The sequence below is a fragment of the Scatophagus argus genome, chromosome 10 (genome assembly GCF_020382885.2).
Source record: "Scatophagus argus isolate fScaArg1 chromosome 10, fScaArg1.pri, whole genome shotgun sequence".
In the NCBI taxonomy this organism is placed as follows: domain Eukaryota; kingdom Metazoa; phylum Chordata; class Actinopteri; family Scatophagidae; genus Scatophagus; species Scatophagus argus.
In genome coordinates, this window is record NC_058502.1 from 9,848,823 (window position 1) to 9,871,737 (window position 22,915).

The 22,915-nt window shown below is 37.9% G+C and overlaps 4 protein-coding genes and 1 long non-coding RNA gene across 9 annotated transcripts; 4 read left to right on the forward strand and 1 right to left on the reverse strand.

The window, feature by feature from the left end:
- Positions 1 to 375: 375 nt before the first annotated feature.
- On the reverse strand, positions 376 to 5,174 carry polh (polymerase (DNA directed), eta). The gene is made up of 10 exons (XM_046401460.1): positions 4,852 to 5,174; positions 3,698 to 3,832; positions 3,293 to 3,528; positions 2,971 to 3,149; positions 2,764 to 2,867; positions 2,516 to 2,635; positions 2,128 to 2,251; positions 1,883 to 1,948; positions 1,586 to 1,758; positions 376 to 1,501 (listed from the first exon to the last, which is right to left on the reverse strand). Exons 1-10 carry the CDS (start codon positions 4,986 to 4,988, stop codon positions 553 to 555), a joined length of 2,223 nt encoding a protein of 740 aa, XP_046257416.1. The 5' UTR covers positions 4,989 to 5,174; the 3' UTR covers positions 376 to 552.
- A 96-nt stretch (positions 5,175 to 5,270) lies between these two features.
- Positions 5,271 to 12,435, forward strand: LOC124065760. 5 transcript variants are annotated; one of them, XM_046401467.1, is made up of 11 exons: positions 5,271 to 5,468; positions 6,662 to 6,742; positions 8,038 to 8,080; positions 8,295 to 8,612; positions 8,746 to 9,045; positions 9,174 to 9,276; positions 9,497 to 9,594; positions 9,711 to 9,748; positions 10,206 to 10,262; positions 10,440 to 10,514; positions 10,659 to 12,435. In XM_046401467.1, exons 3-11 carry the CDS (start codon positions 8,038 to 8,040, stop codon positions 10,701 to 10,703), a joined length of 1,077 nt encoding a protein of 358 aa, XP_046257423.1. In that variant the 5' UTR covers positions 5,271 to 5,468; positions 6,662 to 6,742; the 3' UTR covers positions 10,704 to 12,435. The 5 variants fall into 5 exon arrangements, with proteins under 5 accessions (XP_046257423.1, XP_046257420.1, XP_046257422.1 ...); XM_046401463.1 differs by lacking the exon at positions 8,038 to 8,080 and adding an exon at positions 6,857 to 8,006 and having other exon boundaries at positions 5,273 to 5,468; XM_046401464.1 differs by having other exon boundaries at positions 5,271 to 6,742; positions 6,857 to 8,080.
- A 1,023-nt stretch (positions 12,436 to 13,458) lies between these two features.
- LOC124066453 lies at positions 13,459 to 19,647 on the forward strand. Its single transcript, XM_046402836.1, has 9 exons — positions 13,459 to 13,676; positions 14,362 to 14,408; positions 14,625 to 14,942; positions 15,420 to 15,719; positions 15,887 to 16,030; positions 16,129 to 16,163; positions 16,664 to 16,720; positions 16,917 to 16,997; positions 17,117 to 19,647. The coding sequence occupies exons 2-9, from the start codon at positions 14,366 to 14,368 to the stop codon at positions 17,162 to 17,164; spliced, it is 1,026 nt and encodes a 341-aa protein (XP_046258792.1). The 5' UTR covers positions 13,459 to 13,676; positions 14,362 to 14,365; the 3' UTR covers positions 17,165 to 19,647.
- A 39-nt stretch (positions 19,648 to 19,686) lies between these two features.
- LOC124066454 lies at positions 19,687 to 20,785 on the forward strand. Its single transcript, XM_046402837.1, has 3 exons — positions 19,687 to 19,758; positions 20,002 to 20,319; positions 20,412 to 20,785. The coding sequence occupies exons 1-3, from the start codon at positions 19,722 to 19,724 to the stop codon at positions 20,726 to 20,728; spliced, it is 672 nt and encodes a 223-aa protein (XP_046258793.1). The 5' UTR covers positions 19,687 to 19,721; the 3' UTR covers positions 20,729 to 20,785.
- A 45-nt stretch (positions 20,786 to 20,830) lies between these two features.
- On the forward strand, positions 20,831 to 22,853 carry LOC124065882. The gene is made up of 6 exons (XR_006844505.1): positions 20,831 to 20,953; positions 21,049 to 21,136; positions 21,386 to 21,462; positions 21,577 to 21,608; positions 22,049 to 22,152; positions 22,243 to 22,853. It is a non-coding gene; the product is annotated as an uncharacterized LOC124065882 (long non-coding RNA).
- Positions 22,854 to 22,915: the final 62 nt, after the last annotated feature.

A 22,915-nucleotide genomic window follows, 5' to 3' on the forward strand; every position in this document is an offset into this window, starting at 1 on the left:
TCATAGAGCCATGAGTCAGAGAATTGAGTTTTGAAAGGTTTGGTTTCATTTTCCTGGGAGTGCTCTTCTTAATCTGATTCCCCAGCTGATGTAAGACAGTGCAAGAGAAATTTCCTCATTCAACAATGCTCTACAGAACAACAGGTTCAACACTGTAGAACTATGTCAACAAACTGGGATGACTCAGCTCATGGTGCAATTTCTTTGATCTTTATGGTAATCACAATTTCAAATACTGTGTGCATACTCTCTTCTCTGATAAAAGACTTGCATTTCCTGTTCACAAGAAAACTTAGACCCCCAAGTATGGATTCCTGCTTTATATTCAGCTGATTAGTGCCATCTGCTGGCATGTCAGTATACTGCAACATAATGTACACTGGTACAAAATGTAAACCATATCTTTAATATACACTGGCTTTAAAATATTGAAGTATTGCATTTGTCTTTTTAATAAAAAGCAAAATACATTAAAATTTCTGAAATCCGAACATATAAAGCACAACACCACTGACTGATTTGGACATCATGATACAGTTGTGCACCACATCTTCAGTTCCTCTTGAAAAAAGAATCCAGAGTACCCGTGCTTCCACCTTGGGAGCGATGTCTTTTTGGTTGGGGTCCTGACTGGCCTCTGGTTTTTGTCTTGCCCCTGGAGGACTGGGTGACGCCTGCAGCTGCTACTCCAAGAGATGACAGCGAAGAAGAGACAGAGGAAGAGGAGGGGGAGGAGGTGTTTGCTGAACCTGTGGATGAAGAGATTGAATTCTGGAGGTCCAGGGCAAAGTGGTAGTCACTGTGTTCAGGCATTTCCCAAACCAACACATCCTGGCCACAGCGTTCACAGTTTAACAGGTCTTCTCTGGCAACGCTGGGAAGATGGTGACCTACCGCTGGATCGATGTCCAGTTCATCCCTCAACTCTTCACGTGGCGACTGATGAGATGTAAACTCTGAGCTACGTTCTGCTTGCAGGTCAGGCACAGCAGCCACAGTGTCTTCAGAGTCTTCTTTATTGGCAGGTCCAGGCCTCTGTCCCCTATCAGGCTTGTTCAGTGCTGAGGTCTCTAAGCTTCTTTCAAAAGTCTTCTTGTGGAAGAAAGAGGAAATGCCTGAATGAGGGCTCAAGGAACTATTTTCAGAGTGAGAAACTGGTACCTCGCAACTGTTATCTGTCTCTAACTGAGCATCAGCAGCAGAGATTGTGTGAGACGATGAAGATGGGAGGATTCCTGTGGAGCCTATGTTGTCATCTTCCTCATCTTTTGTCACCTTCTGTCTTTGTTTTTCAGCTGCCTTTTGAAAAAAGGACTGGATGGTGCCGGGCTGTTTGCAGGTGGAGTTTTTCAATTCAGAAGGTGCCTTGGTGCAAGACTGAGAGGTGGCGACACTCTGGGTTGAAGTGACATCACTGGAAAGAAAGCCAGCAATCCTCCCCGCTGATGGAGCATCACTGAATTTGCTAGCTGAGAGGTGCAGCAGGGTGAGGGGTGGAGTCCTACGGACACAAAGTAAGAAAATCATCACACAGAATTCCTCTGACCAATGACTTTATTTCAAAGTATAATTTTATTATAAATACCACGTTGTCTGTTGGGTTCCTGCCGTATTGAGACTCTTGATGATAGCAAAGCTGTCACTGGATAGTTTGGATGCTTCATAGCGCACCAGAGCACAACAGCGTGAGAAGCTATTTGGCCTTTTGTCCCCGAGCTGACGTACACCAACTGTCAACAACTTGGCCACTCGTCCATTCTGTCAGGTGGAGAGAAATAACCAGCACTGATGTGAAACCCAGTTATATTTATATAACCACAGTGAAACCCAGTCAAGGAAATAGGTAGTTCTGCTGAAATAAGGGAAAATAAAAATATCTCACCGCTTCTCTGTCCTTGGTCAGCCTTTCCTCCAGCTCAAGGGCCAGCTGATGAAGCCAATACTGTACCTACACAGGGGTTATTAATAATTAACGTAAATCATAAAAAAACAGAAGTGATGAGTATTTGCAAATTTGCAAATTACTTTCGGTCTCAGTCAATCAAGACTAAAAATAAAAGACAGACTTGGCGGTAACTTTCCACTTCCTGGTGTAACACAGTTTAAACAGACACTGATGGGCTCTACCTGCTCTTTAGTAGCCAGCGATGTCTTCCCGGGGAAGTTTTTACTGCAGCCGATGGACTTGGGAAGCTGTCTGGGTTTCACTGCTTCAAACTCAATCCCCCGGCACAAGTCATACAGCCACTGGCTGCGAAGCAGAAAGATTTGCTCCTCAATGCAGTTGGTAATCAAGCATAAATGAAATTTGCAACGTTCACATTCATTTATTTCTTTGTGCACTTTTAATCGAACAGGTCTGTCTGATCTCAGAGAGACTACCTGTTTAAATAAAGGATTAAATAAAAAACAATTCATGGTGTCTGATGTAATAAATGCAAAAACTAAACAAGACTTTTGATCTTTAGTCATCTTGTGACGCTAGACCTTTAATGGAATATCTGGCTTTTCTTACCCCGTCTTTTCTCCAAAGTGCTGTTCCAGATGGGCCCGAGAGAAGCGAGTCACATCTCCCATGTTCTCTATTCCCAGAGTTTCTGCAATGGATGCACCCAGCTTACCCCCCAGGTTACGGCTACATGGAGTAAGCAAATCAAGAGTGCAGCATATTGTTAGTCAGCTGCTACATTCACACCTCTATGTCAGAATATGACTGTAATTTATGATGAGTGTAGTCTTCGTGTTGTAGCACTTTGGACTCACATCTTGCCGATGGGTAGAGATGTGAAGAGTTCTGTCACAGAGTCCAACGGCATAATGGTTTGTCGATTAGGTTTGTTCAGACCACATGCTAGTTTGGCTAATACCTGGAAAATGTAAGCAGTAAACTATGACCACAGCAAAGACTGCTTTTTAAAGTAGTGCAACAGCTTTCCATTTAGAACAATAGAACTTGAGAGGTTTCCTTACCTTATTGTGTGATATCCCTGCTGAACAGCGGTAACCTGTGTGTTTTTCCACAGCTGCCCTCATTTCCTCTACGATGACTGCCCCCACAGTGAGCTGCAAGTCTGCAGAGTTCTGCGCCCCTGATGGGAGGACAGGTAAGGAGGCCAGCCACTGCTGGACACCTCTGGACCTTTGCTCCTCTGGGAACAAACATAACACTATTAGAGGGACATACTCTATCACGGTTTTTGCAGTTTTGCTAAGTGTCACTTTTCAACAACAGCTTTCTGTGCCTAGTGCTGAAACATTTAGCTGAGTACGCATAAGTTTGGTTATAGATTACCTTTGTCCATGGCAACATCCTCTGCAGGTGCTTCCTGTTCAGGTGAATTTTTTGGGTATCCCTGGATGTAGGTTGTCTTCAGCATTTGAGGCTCAATTTGTCCTTTGTCGTTCATGTTTTTCAGCCGTTGCTGGACAGCTGCAGTCAGATCCATGTAGGCCTCATCAATGCTGGCTCTCTCAATCACAGCAAAGCGAGACATTACCTCAATCACCTCCACACTCGCCTCCCTGTAACTACACAAACGTGAGTGGCTTAGCTTGTTTAGTTTATAGCTGCTCACAGAAGGCGAAGTATTTAAATCTCATCAGTTGCCAGGTAAAAAAACCCCAAAAAAACAGCTTATGGCACAATTCCAGGAACTGTGAACAGCTGCAGAGTTTACATAGTGTCACCAGCACTTACTGTGTCAGGTCTGCCTTGCCATGAGACTCACGCACTCTTGCCACCTGGAGATCTGGACACAGTTTCTTTGCATCTTCCACCCACATGTTCCTTGTGACACCATGGGCCCGAGCCTCATAGCTCACAGCTATGATACTAACAGAAGATGACATTTAGTTGAGAATCACATTTTTAAGTCATGTTCAGACCACGAGACAACCCCGATTCCATAAAGGTTGGGACACTCTGTATAGCATGAATAAAACAAGATGTGACAAAGTGATTTTCCTTTTTGACATATGCACAACTGAAAATGGTGCAAAACAATATATTAAATGTTTGACCTCATCAGTTTCATTTATTTTTGGGGATATCCTTAAAAGGCTCAGTGGGTCACAGGATGGGGCTAGGTTCACCACTTTGCAAAACACATGAATATGAATGATATGAATGAATATTATACATGACTGTATAAAGTATATTACCAAAAGGGCTCAGGAAAGCTTCATTAAACTGCTGTCACCAAACAAGTCATGATTACATTCTGTTTTTACATTTTACACAGTATCCCAACTCTTTTGGAATCAAGAGTGTAGTACGGTCCAAGGGAGATGAAGGCGGGTGAGTTTCCAACACAGAGACAGCAATTTAAATGGTCCACACAACTAAGTCAACGCCAGCTGAGTGTGGTGCCCCTCGTGTAAATGCAAAGTGTGCGGTTGGAAAGAAAAAAATGTTCACAGGCACTGTCAAGGCTCATGCTGTCAGGTCACAGCATCGACCCAAAAGGAGGCAAAGTCACCTACCAAAAGTCTGAGGTCATCCAAAGCTTATAAAACTCATCGACATTCTCCTACAACCTTTTAATACAATCAGGTTGCTTTGGTAATATGATGAAGACAGTAAGGCCTCAGTGAACTGGAGATTTGTGTTGTCGTTTGACTCAGCAGCACTGCTGCCTCAAAAAGCATAAAAAAGGCTAACTGGACAACAGCACTGAGGAGGTCTAAACACAGAGATAGCTTTTGCATCATTCAGTGATATTAGGGAATGAGAAATTTTACTAAATGCTGTTATGCAGAAGGCAAAACACTCCAGTTTTGAGAGACAGTCTCCTCGCAAGCAGCCTCAGTTGCACTGATCATGAAAACAAAGTCTCTGTGTCAGAAACTCACCTGCCTCCTTTCCACGTCTTGTACTGGGCAACCACACAGGGAGTGTTCCTCAGAGCTGGATTGAGCCGCTGTTCCACCTGTACGTAAAAGCAATCCATGTCTACTAACGCCACCACCCTCTCTTTTCCGTACTCCATCACTGAAGAGGAGAGTCGGCGAGTGAGGGTGAAATAAGCTTGGTGGAGCTGTTAATGAACAGGGCCCGTCAGCTCCGGCTCTTCACTGAAATCAAAGAAGGCGCCGAAATTCGCTTCTCTTCCTGACTGTCGTTTTGTAATTTGCGGAACCTACCGAAGTTACGTAAATACGTCATCAAAAGGCGACGAAGACAACTAAACGAAAACCACAGAAATCTCTTTGACGAAAGCAAAGAAGGGCTGTGACGAAATAAAATTCATAGACCTAATAAAGAGCGGACGCCGCATCGACCATAGACAAAAAAATAAAAAATATATGTCTATGGGCTGATCCAAGAGCGGATTGGTTTAGAAGTCGACTCGAACAGTATGACGTATTATACATGCTTTCCTTTTTTTGTTGAATAGGAGGGATTTTAACTCCATTAAATGATATCGAAGGTTTATTTTGTGAACATAATACATGTTGGGTGGCTGACGGTAAGATTTATTATACACGCCTGTGCGTACAACTGTGATATATTGTATATAGATTAAAATATGAATGTATTTATTCTCTCTACTACTGCTGACTATATAACATTGGACTAGTTTAACGTTGAAGTGTTTACAAACAGATAAACTTGTGGCACTTGGGGTGTGAGGATGTGAGAAATTGCAAGACAACTGTTTTCATTATTGATTATCTGTCACATATTTAGAGTTTGTGTAATTTGGGAATAAGGTCTGCTCAGCTGGTTTATATACAGGTGCAATATAATATGATTCAGATTTACATATATTCATGTAAAATGGAGGTTAAACCATAAACTTTAATGTCACAGATGGCTCACATAATATTTTAGTAGGCTAGGAGTTGCAGACAATCAAATCAAAAGTACAGTGTTAAAAAATAACTTTTTGAATTACCCACTGTAATGTAGAAAGAGCTCATTCACTGTCCACATTCATGCATAATGCAGTCAGGAATGACATGACTTTTTCACTCAATACTTGCAATTAAGAATACAATTCTTCAAAAGAAAGCTATGCATAAATGATAATCAGTTTTCTAATTAACAGAATATTGCTGGTACTGATGTAGTGACAATGAGCCACCAATATTATTCATTAATAATGTCTTTTCATAAAATTCAGAATAAAGTCACAATATTCACTTGTAACAGATTTGTTATGTTGCTGTGTAACTGACTTATCTGTAACTGATAGAGAAAAACACAATGCATCTGAAGGCACCACTATGAAATAACACTGTTTTTTTTTTTTTGTCAGGAAGTAAAAATGATTACAGTGAGTGAAGTTTCAGTCAAGCCTTAGATTCTGTCTCTATCTCATGTCTCTGTGAGCTCCCCTATAGAAACCATGTAATATAAAAAGGAAACAAAGGAAAAACCTTTTGGCCCTTCGGTCCATATGTAGTCAAAGCAAACCAGCTACAGATGACACAGACAAAAGAATTTCACTGTGACTGATAATCTGATGGATGACGTGGACATTCAATACTGGTGTGCTGTGGGGATTGAAAATAAGGTGGATGTCAGCCGTCAGTCACAACCGTTAAAGGTTTTTAAAGACATCAAAATTCTTTTTGAGAAGTTGTAAGTTGTATTTTTACCTACATTTCCCAGATAATAAAATTAGAGTGTGCTATTTTGTATTGTGCTTTTTTTAAGATGTGCCAAGTCTGTTCATAGACCGACAGGAAATTTCATCATTTGAAGGAGGAAGTATGACTGTTAGCGGTGACCACTGATGTAAGTGTCCCAAAATAAATACATTTTTTGAATGAATGAAATAAATACATTTTTTGAATGAATGAATTTTTTATTTTTCATGAAATGTTCCTTTGATCTGCATTTATCTCCTAGTTCCACTAAGGTGACGATTCTTATCACCACCCTTCCCATGCAGCTGTTGTTTGATCTTGCTGCCTTTTTTGGATGGAGAATGTTGAGTCGTAGTAAGTCTTGTAAACTCTGCTAAAACAAAGTCAGGAATAAGCTATCTGCTATATTAAAATATCTATATAATATGTGTTTCAGGTAAGAAAAGTACTTAGGGGTCTGACATTGCTGTGGTAAGACAGAGCCATGTATCCCCTATTATTAATAAATAAATAATATGGCTATCACTGGCATATTCCATCTATGATTTGTAAATGACAGAGCATTTGAAGCCATTTTTAAGTTATTCAGATCTACACTTTAATGGTAGGATGTTTTTGTACTTCATTTTGGATGAATAAATCAATTCTGCGGTCTGTTTTAAAGACATGCAATTTAGAGAATCTGGGTTACTGGTGTTATTTTGTTCAAAACTTCAAGCAAGAGTGGGAAAGTGGTGTTATTCTGAGCAAGACCAACAGTTGAAATATGGTCCAAAAGCAGCCAAATGGCTTTTTAATTAAAATGGTTTAACTCATTCCATTGATTGTTTCTGCAGCTTCTCCAATCCTGAGCCACTGAATACTATGGGGGAGCACCTTAATTTAATTAATGAGGTTACTACATGCGATTATCTATTTTTAATTAATAGTCTCCGGTGTATGTAGTGTTTGATCTAATAGGGCAACCATGGGCTTAGCTTATAATGTGGTATGATACTGGGCACAATTAAGTAAACAGTGAGACAAATGTGTGTTTTAACGTTCACAGCACACTTCTCAAGTGTTCACAAATTTGAAAGCACACATCATCATGACTGTTATTTTTGCTTAAAGTATTTGTTTGATTTTTGATTTGTAAGGCACTGTAACTTTAAAGGTGCAATAAGCAATTCTGTAGAAAGGAAGTGAATTCTTCAGTCATCTTTCCCCAGACTCATTTACTGCACCTTTACTGAAACTGTCCTAAAAAGAGCAGGAAGAGAAATTTTAACAGTTGGTATTGCAGGTTTAAGAAATCAGGAAGTAGAAATTGCCTCAGTGTATTTGTGTTGCATGATGCTTTATATGACCCTATTCTGTCTGCGACATGGCTGCTTATCTCAAAATCCTCCTCATCCTCACCGGGCTAACAGGTCAGTCTAACGGGTCACTTTATATTTGCAGATGTTTAGTCTTGTGTTTGAGCTGGTTGTGGCGGATGTACAAGGTATGAATTACTAGGTACACAATTCTGTAATTCTTTAAATGTCAGTCAGATCAGTGGGATGAGTAACACCGGTTTTTATATTATATTATACTCCTTTTGGAGACAATTAAGTATGAGCTAAACAGTAACTAATAATTTTCATTGGGCAGGTAAAACAAAAGAAAATATTTTTATTTATATACTCAGTAAAATGTTGTATTTGTTCTTGTTACAGGTATTCGCAGTATAACTACAGTCAGTGAAGTGTCAGTGAAGGCTGGATATTCAGTCTCTATCCCATGTCTCTACGACTCACAATACAGAGACAACGTGAAATACTTGTGTAAAGGATATTACTTTAACTCCTGCTCATATGCGATTAGAACAAATCAACCAAATTCAAGAAAGTTTTCAATCTCTGATGACAAAACCCAAAGAATTTTCACTGTGACTATAAAAGATCTGACATATCAGGACAGTGATTACTGGTGTGCTGTGGAGATTAACGATGGGAAAGATGTCAGAAAATATTTTCACCTGTCAGTCACCAGAGGTAAGAGCCTTTTAGGCATCTTTATTTAAATTCCTTCGTGAAGGTTTAACAATGTGGAAGAAAAACACTATTGCTATGGAGACAAGTGTAAAATACTACCTGAAAATTTCTATTGAAATTGTTTTCCGTTAAGGTTTCCCCAGTCTTCCTGTGGCTCAGCAGGAGATTACAGGATTTAATGGAGAAAACATAAACTTCAATTGTTACCATCACAACCCTGGAGAAATGAAGTGGTGCAGGCTGGGCAGCTCCTGTGTGACGGGGTCGTCTGGATCAATAGATGGAACAACAGTAACCATCAATGCAAGCATCTCAAATGTTTTCACTGTGACTATGAGTGGACTGAGGACACAGAGCAGTGGCTGGTATATGTGTGTCAAAGGAGACTTACAGATGCCAGTGCATTTAACTGTTAGTGAGAGACCTACAACTAGTAAGTACTATATTTATAAATACTTGTCAAGTACAGCCCTTTGGTAGATTGTTAGATACAATATAGAAGGGATATTAGGAATAAATATTGTCATTTTACGTTAATCATTGTCTTGTTTTGGATTCCAGCCACTTCTGAACCTGTGAGTCTCACCACTGCTTCTGAGCCTGGGAATCTCAACACTTCTTTTACAGAAAAAGCACCTAACGTAGCTCATGGTGAACAGCACAGGTCAGATGCCATTGCATGCAGTCTTTTTTAAAACTCTGGACAGTTTAAAGTTTTGCCTATACATATCTGAAAAGACTGATTGGTGATAAAGTACGATAAGATGTAGAGATGTAATTTGTAACATACTGTAGGTCCTGAGTAGAATTTGCCTTACAGAAGTATTCTGTACATCTTAATTGCCTTGCAAGTATTTTATTTTATTTATGTATTTACGCTGCAGAGTTTCAGTTGACCTAAAGAGCTTCATGATCCCTTTGTGCTTGTTGATCCTCATTGTAATGGTAACCTTGTTCATCTGGTTTCGATTGAAAAAGCGCAGTAAGTCTTGATGAATCCAGTTCATGCCAAATATATTTGTGATTTTTTAATATTTATTTGTAATAGAAATTGTTATGTATTTAGAGTAATAGGAGTTCTTACTCTTCCACTTTTAGAGCAGATCAAAGATGTGTCAACACCAGCCAAGACAGAAGTAAGATGCAGTAATTTTTTCACATATAAGGTTATGAGGATGTGAGAGTGTTAACTTGTTTACTGGTCCTTTACACTGCAGTGTAGAGGTGGAAACTGAAGTGTTATCAGAGAACATATTTGGACTTTACAGAAATTATCCAGAACTACACATACTACTTCAGATGGAAATCTAATAAGTGAGATTAAATAGAGATTACATAACCATTATCAGGCACTGTATGTGATCACAAAATGTTACAATTAGGACGAATCCTGTTAACATGATTTTTATTGAAAAGCTATTTGTAAATATGCCTCATTTGAATGAACAAGTGTGGTTGTGCCATAAATTAGAATTGTTGTATTTCTGTTGGTATTGTAAACTGAGTGTTGTTGAAAATGGATGAAAGTAAAACTGGGTGAGAAAAGGAATGACCACATTTTCAGTGATCTGACATTTGATTCCCTCAACACAGGCTGATGAGCAAGCAATGTACAGCACTGTTGACATAAGAAAAAAATCATCGGGGCAGGTAATCCAAAACTGGAGAGATTAAGAAAAAAATATAAATGCGCAAAATGTTTTTTTGTCATTGAATGTCAGGCCAGGTAACCTAAAAAAAACAAAATTTATATGGCACAATACAAATATAGATAGCTAGATACAAAGTGATTGTCTCATTCATAACTGTCTCTCATTCCTCATACAGCCGTCATATACTGAAAGTGATGTGGACATTATTTATAGTTCTGTGGTAACCACAAGGCAAAAACGTGCTCGGAGGGTAAGAGAACCGAATCTCGCTCTGACCGTTGTTGCACAACATGTCACCTTTTCATTTCTCACTCTTTTTTTCCCCAGACAGGCACATTTTATTTCTGTTCTTCCTTCCAAGTTGTAATTTGTTCCGTCTTTTTTCCCTCAACAGGTGGAAGCAAATGATGAGAATGTCACATACAGCACACTGGCTTAGCATCAGCACCGCTGAGCACATGTTATGTCTTTTTGGTTAAGTTTTAATCTGTTTGGTTACTGCTGGAGAACCTTTTTTGTTTATGATAGTGTCATAATGTGTTGTCTGTTGTTTTTGAGCAGGAACTTCTCTCTTTCTTTTACACATTATGCCTACTTTCCTCCTGCGCACTTCAAAGAAGCATTGCCCTGTATGTTTACCAGGTGTTTGACCAACGCACTGCTAACAAAAATCATGGGGTCACTGTCATATTATTTATTAGTCCCAAAGCTTACCTTAGTAACTTAAGTTCACACAAGTTATGTAGTCATGGAGATGAATATACTGTAATGTATCCATTTAGTCATGTTCTCAAACCATGATTGATTGCTTCGCAGATGTTTTTTTAGAGGCAGGTGAAGCACATGCCAGGGCTGCTTGCTGAAGATTTTTATAGGTTTCTGTGGCAAAATGATAGCCATTCATCCCTGGCTTCTTTCCTACTGTCTGTGATAAGGGAATAAAAAGGATAAAGAGGAAATGTTTTAGTTCAGTAAACATGAAGGCTATGCATATTACTGATATAAAAGGTGCAAGAATATTAGCATTTTTGTTTAGCTAAATTGCCAACTTTGTTTTTTATTTTTGTTTTGTTGCAGGCATTCTCTACAGTATTAATATTACTGATATTAAAACAGTAACTCTAATAAATAAACACAAATTAGATTTGCCCCTAAAATTTCAATATAAAATCAATTGACTCATTTTAGTTATATCCTTTAGAAACTGTGTTACAACTAGCTAATAATATTTAGTAAATGATGGTAAAAAACCCACTGGAAGTGGTCAAGTAGCACCATGGAGCCATTTTCAGTATTTTTTCTAATCACCATGGAACTTCCAGGGCAATTACATCCGTATTTGCACAAAATGAAAATTTTACAGATTTCACAATCTCGCCTTTTCAAAGCTGCTTGGTCAGTTCCACATCTCCAGCTTTCCTACAGTGTTGTGAGAGAACAGAAAGTTTATCAGTCACACTTCATGCAGAAAATACACACATTTTGCAACACTGCATAGACCTTATCATTTTCTATTCACCAAGAGCGGTTTAGACCAGATGGAGGAAGTGTTTTTTGTTTTGTTTCGTTTATTTTTGTTTTTTTGCAGTTTTTTTTTTTTTGCAGTTTTTTTTTAGCCAACCACTGGGTTGACATCCTGCTCTTTAAGATGAAGAACCGCAGAACAGCAATGTTCCCATAATGTCAGATAACGTGGAGAAAGCATGCACTTTTTTATTTCATCAAGCAACCTAGGTAATGCGACTGCCTCACTTAGCCAAATTGCACATTGTAACAGATATATTTGCTTTGTTTTTCTTTTAACATTAGAACCTGTCTATGACCCCCTTCACTTTCAGTAACACCACTCACTCCATGTCTCTTTATGAGGTTGATATTTTGTCATTTTTCAGTAAGTTCCCAATTTTTAAACTTTATCGACCAAACACTCAGAAAATAATTTCACTTTGTGAGAATACTCTGATACAGGTGAAGGTCTTACATTCAAGAACAAAATGTATTTGAAGTATTTAAATGTACCTGTTGGGCAGAATGGTCATTTTCAGAGGTTTGTATTATTGAAACATTATTACTGATGCTTATATGTAATGTTTAATGCAGTGTTTAATGTAACAACTGGTGGAGATGGAGCACATTATCTTAATCAATAGCACAATGTCATCTTTTATAAACCGACCATGTCTTGTTTGTAAAATCTAGATGTGTGTTGTAAATTCTAACTTCTGCTGTCACACATGAGTTCCCTATGGACCAAAGACCTTCATTAGTGCATTGACATGGACACTGGGACATAATGTGATCTTCAATTGCTGATACTCCCGACCAGATAATACAGTTCATGCAGTTGATATTTTGGTGTTTCTGCATGCTTGTGCTCCCTTTCACTTTGTTTATTTAATAAAATGTTCTTTTAAAAAAAAACATGTAATTGCATATTAAAAACATTAGGTAAATTAAGTCGAAAATCCATATCAGTGTCTTAGTTCAGACTGAAGGAGTGACACTGTTTAACACAAGAGCAATCCTACAGTAATGAGGAAATAAGAGACTGCTGATCTCCGCTCTGCTTTGAGCCCTTTTACAAAGGTTCTGTAATGTGGTGAGTATTATTCAAATGCTTTTATTGATTCAGTTGACATATTTTAAACTACATTTGTATGATATTGCTACCAGTTTCTGAAATATTTATCCTTAACATTTTGCAGACTGTGTGCTAAAATTGAAAAATATACATAAATAAGACCACAACCCAAGCTAAAATTAATCTAGCAACTAATCTAATTAGTCTAGCAGTAAATCCACCTTCGTGAAAGATTTGATGTTCAGTGTTTGTTAAAACTGTTTTTAGGCATGTTTAGTCTAACCAGGCTGTTCTAAATGGGTTGTACTTAAAATTGGAAATTTATCTCAGTATATCCCAAATTAATTAATATAATTTTTATTACAAACTGAACATTAGAACCTATGTGAAGAAGGATTACTACAGGACTAGTGGATTAAACATGATGTTCATGATGTATCTGAGGGTATTGTGCTGACTTACTGCTTAGCATCAATGATCTCAAAGAACTTATTTACATTAGATGGCCTGAATAAAACTATATTGACTTTTCCCTATAAATGGTCAGACTAAACCAGTTTTGGGCTGCTAGTACCAGAAAATGAGCCAGCATGGCAAGTGTTGGATTTAAAGGATATTGTTGAGTTGTTGATCCTATGCACACTGATGAATCCATCTAAGTCCTTGAAAGCAAAAGAGTGGAGCTCAGACAGAGGTACCAGGAGTTTCTCCCTGGTGTCAGACTCCTACCTAAGCACCATTATCTTGAGCACTATCCTCAGACGATAAGGTGTTGTGGCCCCCTTGTTGCCCTGTGGACAATGCGATTCAAAGCCAAGCAGTGAGTGAGTGGTGAGTATAATTATTAAGTTTCAGAACTTTTAAGTTAGTACTTTTATTTTTTAATATTTTTTGAGCTCTAAAGCTTCCCATCTCATACTTAAGTATTGATTTTTAAGTTTCTGAAATGCACTTGAGCACATTGTGAAGTCTCACAATTTTCTGAAAAACTAGTTATTTTTAGCTGGTCATGAAAGACTGTCACAATAAATGTGACTAAACACATGGAGTGTAAGAAAGGGATGGAAAGGGAAAGTGTACAGGATAAATAATCACTTTTATTACATACCTGCAATACTAAACACTACCAGCCATAACAGAGACAAGACACTTAGCAGATGGAGTGAAGCTGGGCCAACAGGTATCCTGTATCACTTGGATCTGATTAGAACACTGCTTAAGGAGGAGTCAGGCTAAGGGCTGCATTCACCACCACTACATCATACTATTCACCCATAAGGGAACATGTCTCACTATATATGCTATGCTGTTCTTTTTAATTCCATTAACCAGTGCATCCAGTCTACAGTGAATTATGTTCTGAAAGTACACTGTCGTTGCCTAGATATTTATAAACTTTATGAAAATAACCAATGTAAGTCAACTTCCCTACAGTGAGAGGAAATTATTGCAATTTGGAAAACTAGGAAGTACTCTTAAACTACTCTATTTGGTGTTGTTTTCTCTGCTCACTCAGAGACATGGCTGTTCAGCTCAGCTTTCTTATCCTCACTGGACTTACAGGTCAGTCACAAGAATCATTTTATAATTGTGTCTATGTCTTATGCTTCTAAAGGTCCTGTCAGAAGACAATATCCTCCACATTTTATTTCATAGATTTTGACGACTAGAATGAGCTAGTATGTGAAACAACAGTATGAACATCTACAACAGGCAGGTCTATAGAGGAATAATATTTTGAATGTATTTGTTGAAATGTTGTATTTGTTCTTGTTACAGGAATTCACAGTATAACTACAGTCAGTGAAGTGTCGGTGAAAGCTGGAGATTTAATCTCTATCCCATGTCTCTATGACTCACAATACAGAGACAACGTGAAATACTTGTGTAAAGGATATTACTATAACTACTGCTCATATGCGATTAGAACAAACCAACCAAATTCAGAAAAGTTTTCAATCTCTGATGACAAAACCCGAAGAATTTTCACTGTGACTATGAGAAACTGGACGAATCAGGGGAGTGATTACTGGTGTGCTGTGGAGGTTAATGGACGGCCAGATGTCAGAAAATATTTTCACCTGTCAGTCACCGGAGGTAAGAGCCTTTAAAGCATCTTTATTTAAATCCCTAGTGGAGAATGTATCAGTTTGTAGGAAAATCACTGAGGGTATCAGTATTTGATATGAAACGGCTTGTGATCGGAGGGTCACCAGTTCAATTCCCCCACCGGATGGACAGGAAAAATTTGGGTGTGGTTGCCGGCTGAGGTGCCCTTGAGCAAGGCACTTAACCCCCCAATATGCTCCCCGGGCGCTTGATGCTGCCCACTACTGTGTGTTTCACTGCATGTAATTTGTAGGGTGTTGCATGTGTGTTCGACTAAGGATAGGTCAAATGCAGAAGTCAAATTCAGTATGTGTGTATGTAAAAATATATATACTGCCAATAAAGCTGATTCTTCTTCTTCTTCGTGACTTGCATAGCCCTAATGCGTTAACGCGTTAGCGTTTGACTTCCCTACTATTGTTATCAGGTTACCCAGAATTTTGTGTTGAAATTCTTTCCGTTAAGGTTCGCCCAGTCTTTATGTGGATCGTCAAGAGATTACAGGATTTAATGGAGAAAACATAACAATCAGTTGTTACCATCACAACCCTGGCGAAATGAAGTGGTGCAGGCTGGGCAGTTCCTGTGTGACGGGGTCATCTGGATCAATAGATGGAACAACAGTAACCATCAATGCAAGCATCTCAAATGTTTTCACTGTGACTATGAGTGGACTGAGGACACAGAGCAGCGGCTGGTATATGTGTGTCAAAGGAGACTTACAGATGCCAGTGCATTTAACTGTCAGTGAGCGACCAACGACCAGTAAGTACTATAAATAATTATACAATCTAAATATGACATATATTTTATAACAGTAATTATTTGTCAAGTGCAGTCATCTGTAAGTTTTACTTAATATAGATGAGATATTAGGATGCATTGTTGTCTGTATTACTTTAGTAGTCATTGTATTACATTCACAATTTCAGTAGCAGACAATTTAACCGCCTCATCACCCAGTCCCGAGGCCGTGAAACACTCCTTTGGTTTAGCGAGCTTCATCATCCCTTTGAGTCTGCTGGCCCTTGCTCTAGTGGTGATCATGTTCACCTGGTTTAACTTAAAAAGACACAGTAAGTCGTTGCTAAAATTTGATGAATATTATTCATGCCAGAACTGTTTATAAATATTTATAATTAAATTGTAAACTACTCTGCATATTTCATTTTAGATCAAACCAAAAAAGAATCATCAGCTACCACGACAGTAAGATGCTAATTCATTTTCTAGTCCAAAGAAGGAGGGGTGTCATTATGACCACTGGCTCAACTTGTCACTGCAGTTATGAAATAATGTCATAACCTGGTAGAGGGCAGCACGGTGGTGCAGTGGTTAGCACTGTCGCCTCATAGCAAGAGGGTTCCAGGTTCAAATCTGGTCTGGGCCCTTCTGTGTGAAGTTTACATGTTCTCTCTGTGCCTGCGTGGATTTTCTCTGGGTTCTCTGGCTTCCTCCCACAATCCCAAAAAACATGCACATTAGGTTAATTGGCTACTCTACACTGCCCATAGGTGTGAGTGTGTGGCTGTCTGTCTTTGTGTGTCAGTCAGAGTGTACCAGTGCAGGGTGTACCCAAGCCCGAGCTCCCTGCGACCCTGACGAATAAGAGATATAGAAAATGAATGAATGAATGAATGCCTGGTAGAGTCTAGTAAAACATAAATATCGCATTTATGTAAAAGATATTTGGTTTGCTTTTTCATCAGGCTGAAGAGGAAGTAACATACAGTGATGTTCAGCATGTGAGAAAAACTTCCAGCAAGGTAATCCATAACTTGTATTACTCAGTATAATTTCACTGTAAGACCCATGAGTGCACTCAAATTGAATTTAATATTATAGTAGTATTATTATTAGTAGTAGTAGTACACACTTGTAACTGAGCAAAGCAGCGAGCAAACAAAACAGAAACTGTTCAACTGTTCTCTGTATGTCTGTGTTCTCTTGCTGTTCATTCAGAGGTCAGGTCTTGATATAAAGAGCAATGTGGACATCATGTACAGCTCTGTGATTACTGCACAAGTACCAACTGTACAAATGGTAAATGTTAAGAGAAGCCAGCCTCATACTGTTTCTCAGCGTGAAGCTTCTTTCATCTTACTAAATATAGAATTTATCTTCCTTCCTAATTGTCATTTTTTTCTTCTGTTTGCCAACAGGTTGACGCTGAGAATGTAACATATAGCGCATTGGTTCAGGCAGAATAGAATGAGAGACAATAACTGTCTCTGAAAAGAGGCTGTTCAAAGTTAATGTGAGCTTGTTTGGAATGAAATACGACTGAAACAAACAAATATGTTGGTTACATTGTGGAGTTAAAAAAAATTAGATGATGACATGACACAGATGAAGAAAGAAATAAAATAAAGAAAGTATGAATTTGTTTTTATATCAAACCAGATACTGTCCTGATGCCACCTTGGTTTTGTTGTTCTTTGCTTTAGCAATAAAACCTAATCTACACTGAACTCTGAGATGACTCGTCGCATTTATGAAATTGCACCGAAGATCATATGTGGAAGAAAACCTAAACTCTCTGGCCCAAACTAGGTTTTTTCAAATTCCACATCACTAACATATTGGTGACAGAAAGACTTGACCGACATTTTTTCCATTGGTTTTGCAGATGTTGCTACTGCTGTAAGTGAGTACTTCTAGAGGTGTTCTTTTGAAATTTTGGGTCTACTGACTTTACACCCAGTATACATTACATGTACATTTTTTTGCAGTGATTTTCCAGCTACTTTGAAATTGTAGCTGCTTAAGCTGAAAGCTACTCTTCACTGGAAGTAGTTATTGTAAAAAAAAATCCTGCTGAAAGCAGCAAGATATAGCAAACATCTCATAATATGTAACATAAAACATTAAAGCTATTTTAGGAAACAGTTATAGCTGGGTATGATAATGCATTTTATTTAGTGCATGTATTACCACATGAAATAAATTGATAAATGCAGCACGTCACTCTTTAAAGCATCTATTTATTTGACTTAGTGTCATAGGCTCCACAATCGCCTTTCACAAGACTTTTTTTTAAAAGCTAAACAATAAGATAGATATAAGAAAACAAGGCATTACTGGTGTGTGCTCACTACTGCAAATGATGCTGAGTCACAGCACTGTGTTTTTGGCTTACTTAACACCAACCATACCTTATGTGATTACATTTGACCAATCAACATTTAGTCATTGATAAATACAGTTTATGAGGTCGGGTTGATTGTGGTGATACAGCCCAACTGGTAGGCCAAGCTAGGACAAGTTAACAGGGCAGCAGCAGGCTAAGTTAGGTCTCTGAGCCAGCACATTGCAAAGCAACTGTGTCCAATTGTGTGCAAAGAGCCAGAAGGACCTACAGTTAGGTCCGTATAAATTGGATATATTGATGGTGTACAGAGGCCAAAAGCCAAAAAACTTAGACTTGTTCAAATATATACGGACCTAACCATTTCTTTGTAAGTACTTTTTTATGAGCATGTTAATAAAAACACCTTAAATTAGAATGTTTCTATAACTTTCATATTGCCATATGCTTTGCTTTGGGCCACTCACTTGGCCCACACTGTATTTTCACAGTATATCATGACCTGTTGTGAACTATTGCTTAAGTAAGCAAGACAACGTGAATGTTGCAACAGGATGTCTTTTCCTTGTCGATTGTAACTGTAGCCTAAGTTAGATAAATATACACTAAAATACCCTGTTTAGGATATAATTTATAAAGATACACAGGTTTGGCCATGTTTAATGTTAGCTGACACTACTTATTTTCATAGAATCATCTTAAAAATAGCAGAAAATCTCACAAAAACATTGAAATAGTAATAAACACAATGAATACTGATCAATATCATCTATGGCTGAGGAACTCCATATTGTTCAGGCAGATTAATGGAGAATGCAAAGCTCCTCGGTACTGGGCATGGTGTCAATCTCTTTCTAAAAGTCAGGGGAATTAAATTGGTGGTGTCAGTACTTTAATATGACCACTAGATGATGACAAAAGCAACAGACTCCACACATTTCCACCATACTGATTCAGAGTCCAAGAGACAAGTGTGGCTCCTGAAGCATACATGAGAACTTGGCTGAGGTTACTGCTGATCTAAAAGTCATGGTCGAAACAAAACAAAAAAAAAAAACAAAACTGAAATGAATTGTAGGTTTACATTATTTTCTTAAAAGATGAAATGAAATTAGACACACACACAAACCTCATCATGCTCATGTCCATCTTGTTTAACATATTCATTGCATATAGCTGAAATGACACTTTCCTGATGTCATTTTTTTGTCTGTTTTCATGTCTTCTCTTTGCTTTTAATTAATACAGAAATGATAACATTCATGATGGATATCGTGCAAGTCTCTTAAAACACTATTACATTCTTAGATAGACAGTGTTTAATAAGTTCACCGACAACATGAATCCTGGTTTCACTCATGTGTGTATTAAGCCTCACAGTCTAATTAGGACTTAAGTTTTTGGAATGTTTAAGAACTTAGACTGTTATTTTTTCTCTCTGTTATAACTCATTTATTTTTCAATATATGCATCTTCCTATCTGCTTATGCATTTTGTAAATTGTTGTAATTGAAGGATAAAAGAACAAACTTCCTGTGTCCTTCTTTAAGAAAAAAGGAGAAATTTTAACTGTTGCATTTGCATATTGAAGAACAGGAAGTGAAAAATCACAACACCAGCCACACAGCCAACAACCAACCAACACCTTGGTCAACATAGTGCCATCTTACTCTGTCAACATGACTGTTCAACTCAGCTTTCTGCTTATCCTCACTGGTGAGTGGCAAAGCCCATGTTACAATTTGTATATATGATGATTTTTTTATGTTTGTAATGATTATGGCAAATGCTGATTTATATTATTATTTAAAAGTCAGTTGGATAAGCAATACCTGTTTTATATAGTATGAAACATGTGAAACAACAGCTAATATGAATGCCTATATTAGCAACTCAGACGAGGAAAGATTATTGCTAGTGACAATGGCCATTCAAATGCTGTATTTCTTGTTTTTGCAGGAATTCACAGTATAACTACAGTCAGTGACGTGTCAGTGAAGGCTGGAGATTCCATCTCTATCCCATGTCTGTATGACTCACAATACAGAGACAATGTGAAATACTTATGTAAAGGATATTATTGGTTCTCCTGCTCACTTACAGTTAAAGCAAACCAACAAAATTCTGAAAAGTTTTCAATCTCTGATGACAAAACCCAAAGAATCTTCACTGTGACTATAAAAAATCTGACAGATCAGGACAGTGATTACTGGTGTGCTGTGGACGTTACTGGAGCTTTAGATGTTTTAAATTATTTTCACCTGTCAGTCACTGGTGGTAAGAGCCTTTAAAGCATCTTTGTTTTAACTCTTTGTGAAATTATAACAATTTGGAGGAAAGGGAGGATCTTGACATTGTTTTCCATTAAGGTTCACCCGGTCTTTATGTGGATCGTCAAGAGATTACAGGAGTTATTGTAGAAAACATAACAATCAATTGTTACCATCACAACCCTGGAGAAATGAAGTGGTGCAGGCGGGGCAGCTCCTGTGTGACGGGGTCATCTGGATCAATAGATGGAACAACAGTGGCCATCAATGCAAGCATCTCAAATGTTTTCACTGTGACTATGAGTGGACTGAGGACACAGAGCCGCGGCTGGTATATGTGTGTCAAAGGAGACTTTCAGATGCCAGTGCATTTAACTGTCAGTGAACGACCAACGACCAGTAAGTACTATAAATAATTATACAATCTAAATATGACATATATTTTATAACAGTAATTATTTGTCAAGTGCAGTCATCTGTAAGTTTTACTTAATATAGATAGATAGATATAGGAGATATTAGGATGCATTGTTGTCTGTATTACTTTAGTAGTCATTGTATTACATTCACAATTTCAGCAGCAGACAATTTAACCGCTAGTGAGAGACCTACGACTGATTTGAATTCCAAGTACCTGCCAGGTAAAACAATTTCTAAATGTATTAATTAATACAAAAGTGACTTTTATCATATAACTCTGGTAATCATGGGGTGATTTTGAATTATTCACCCACAGCGACAACCACCTCGACAACCACTTCTGACTGGATGAATCAGACCTCCGTCTTTGCAAGTGAAGCACCTACAGCTCAGGGTGGATCGAGGTTAGTGGCCTCTGCTTTAAGATGCAGTAATCAGAAAGTCTGAAACTAATTAGGAATAACATATAGGATTTAGGATTTAGTAAAATTGTAGTAGAGTGTATGGCCAAGATGATGATTACATGTTAGACTATATCATGTGACTAGTTCAATAGCACTGTTGTGTTTCCTCTTCTTCTTTACTTGGTTATTTTTATTAATATGCATCGTGTACTTAATTTCATGCTGCATTTCTTCCAATGCTGTAACAAGTTTCACCATCCGTCTGAGCTTGGTTGTCTCCTTTATAATGGTGACCTTATTCATCTGGTTTATGGTCAAAATACACAGTAAGTATATGGTGAAATTTATATTCATATACTGAAATGTTTAGTTTGAAAAAGCTAAAAAAGTACTGCGTGTTATTGAACATTCAGAGTCAATGATGTTGTTATCTCTTTCAGAACAGACCAAAGACTCATCAGCCATGACAACGGTGAAATATGCTTACTCATTTGCCAATATGATTTTTGCTTGGTTTGCCTGACATTACATGTTTCATGCTGCTGAGAACAGGCCACGTGTTCTACAAAAATACTCTCAGAACTTATTACTACAATGGTGGTCGTGGTGATCGTTTCATTATACAGTGGCCTAGTTGGCTGCAGTGAGGGAGCTGGCAGATAATGCGAATGAAATGACTAATTAATATGTCCCGATAATTGCCATTGGCATGTGCTTTGCCATGCCAGCTCACAGAAAAGGCTGTTTATTAAAGGAGTACCACATAATGTGCCTCCTATGTTGTCAATAAGATACACTTACCACAATCAGAACTCAACCAAGCAGTGAAGTTGGTTGCAGTTGAGTTTATCGCATCAAATAAAGCGGTGCAATCTTCCTGTCAATTACGCTTATTTTTCTCTTTTAACACAGGAACAACAAGAGGAAGTAAGATGCACGAGAAAAACAACAGGACATGTACAATGCGTGACTTTTAAAACCAATAAGTAATATATGCAACAGAATCATATAAAAATGTAAGTATTACAATCCATGCCAGTGACTGAAACAAATCTGAAATTAATAAACAGAAACTTTAATATTTGTCTCACCATCTTTATTCACAGGGACATTGCAGAGAGTGATGTGGAAGAAACGTACATCTCTGTGGTTAAAGCAACAGATATAAACTACATACTGTGGTTCAGTATCTTCTGCAGACCACAGGGTCAAGTCAAAGTGTAGACCTTTAACTGAGTTTTTATCTTTTCCTTTTTTCCAAACTTACATTATGTTTGCATTCCAAAAGTTATGTATTTATATTTATTTTTATCACTAGCATATTATTGACAGAAATAATCAGTCAACAGTGGTTTTTTGTCAGTTGCAGTTGTTGCTACTGATATAGGTCAGTACTTCTAGAGGTGTTCTCTTGAAATTTTGGGTCTACTGACTTTACACCCAGTATACATAACATGCATATTATTTGCAGTGATTTTCAGTTGCAGTTGTTGCAAAATTGATTTTTGAATTTTGGGTCTTCTGACTTTACACACAATACACATAACATGCATATTATTTGCAGTGATTTTCCAGCTACTTTGAAATTGTAGCTGCTTAAGCTGAAAGCTACTCTTCGTTTGGGGAAGTAGTTAAATTTGTGTCGAAAGCAGCAAGCAACACAGAAAGCTTCTAAGAATATGTAACTGAAAACATTATTTTTAATCCAGTTATCGCTGGGTATATGTTTTATTTAGTGCATGTATTGCCATAAAAACAAATGAATAAATGCTATATGTA

Coding starts and splice junctions, on each gene's coding strand:
- polh (XM_046401460.1), bottom strand. CDS start 4,988: ATGGAGTACGGAAAAGAGAGGGTGGTGGCGTTAGTAGACATGGATTGC. Junction 1,949..2,127: donor CGCTGGCTACTAAAGAGCAG/GTAGAGCCCATC, acceptor ACCCCTGTGTAG/GTACAGTATTGGCTTCATCA. Junction 1,759..1,882: donor TGACCAAGGACAGAGAAGCG/GTGAGATATTTT, acceptor TCCACCTGACAG/AATGGACGAGTGGCCAAGTT.
- LOC124065760 (XM_046401463.1), top strand. CDS start 7,961: ATGGCTGCTTATCTCAAAATCCTCCTCATCCTCACCGGGCTAACAG. Junction 8,613..8,745: donor TCACCTGTCAGTCACCAGAG/GTAAGAGCCTTT, acceptor TTTTCCGTTAAG/GTTTCCCCAGTCTTCCTGTG. Junction 10,263..10,439: donor GAAAAAAATCATCGGGGCAG/GTAATCCAAAAC, acceptor TTCCTCATACAG/CCGTCATATACTGAAAGTGA.
- LOC124066453 (XM_046402836.1), top strand. CDS start 14,366: ATGGCTGTTCAGCTCAGCTTTCTTATCCTCACTGGACTTACAG. Junction 14,409..14,624: donor TATCCTCACTGGACTTACAG/GTCAGTCACAAG, acceptor TTCTTGTTACAG/GAATTCACAGTATAACTACA. Junction 16,164..16,663: donor AATCATCAGCTACCACGACA/GTAAGATGCTAA, acceptor CTTTTTCATCAG/GCTGAAGAGGAAGTAACATA.
- LOC124066454 (XM_046402837.1), top strand. CDS start 19,722: ATGACTGTTCAACTCAGCTTTCTGCTTATCCTCACTG. Junction 19,759..20,001: donor CTTTCTGCTTATCCTCACTG/GTGAGTGGCAAA, acceptor TTGTTTTTGCAG/GAATTCACAGTATAACTACA. Junction 20,320..20,411: donor TCACCTGTCAGTCACTGGTG/GTAAGAGCCTTT, acceptor TTTTCCATTAAG/GTTCACCCGGTCTTTATGTG.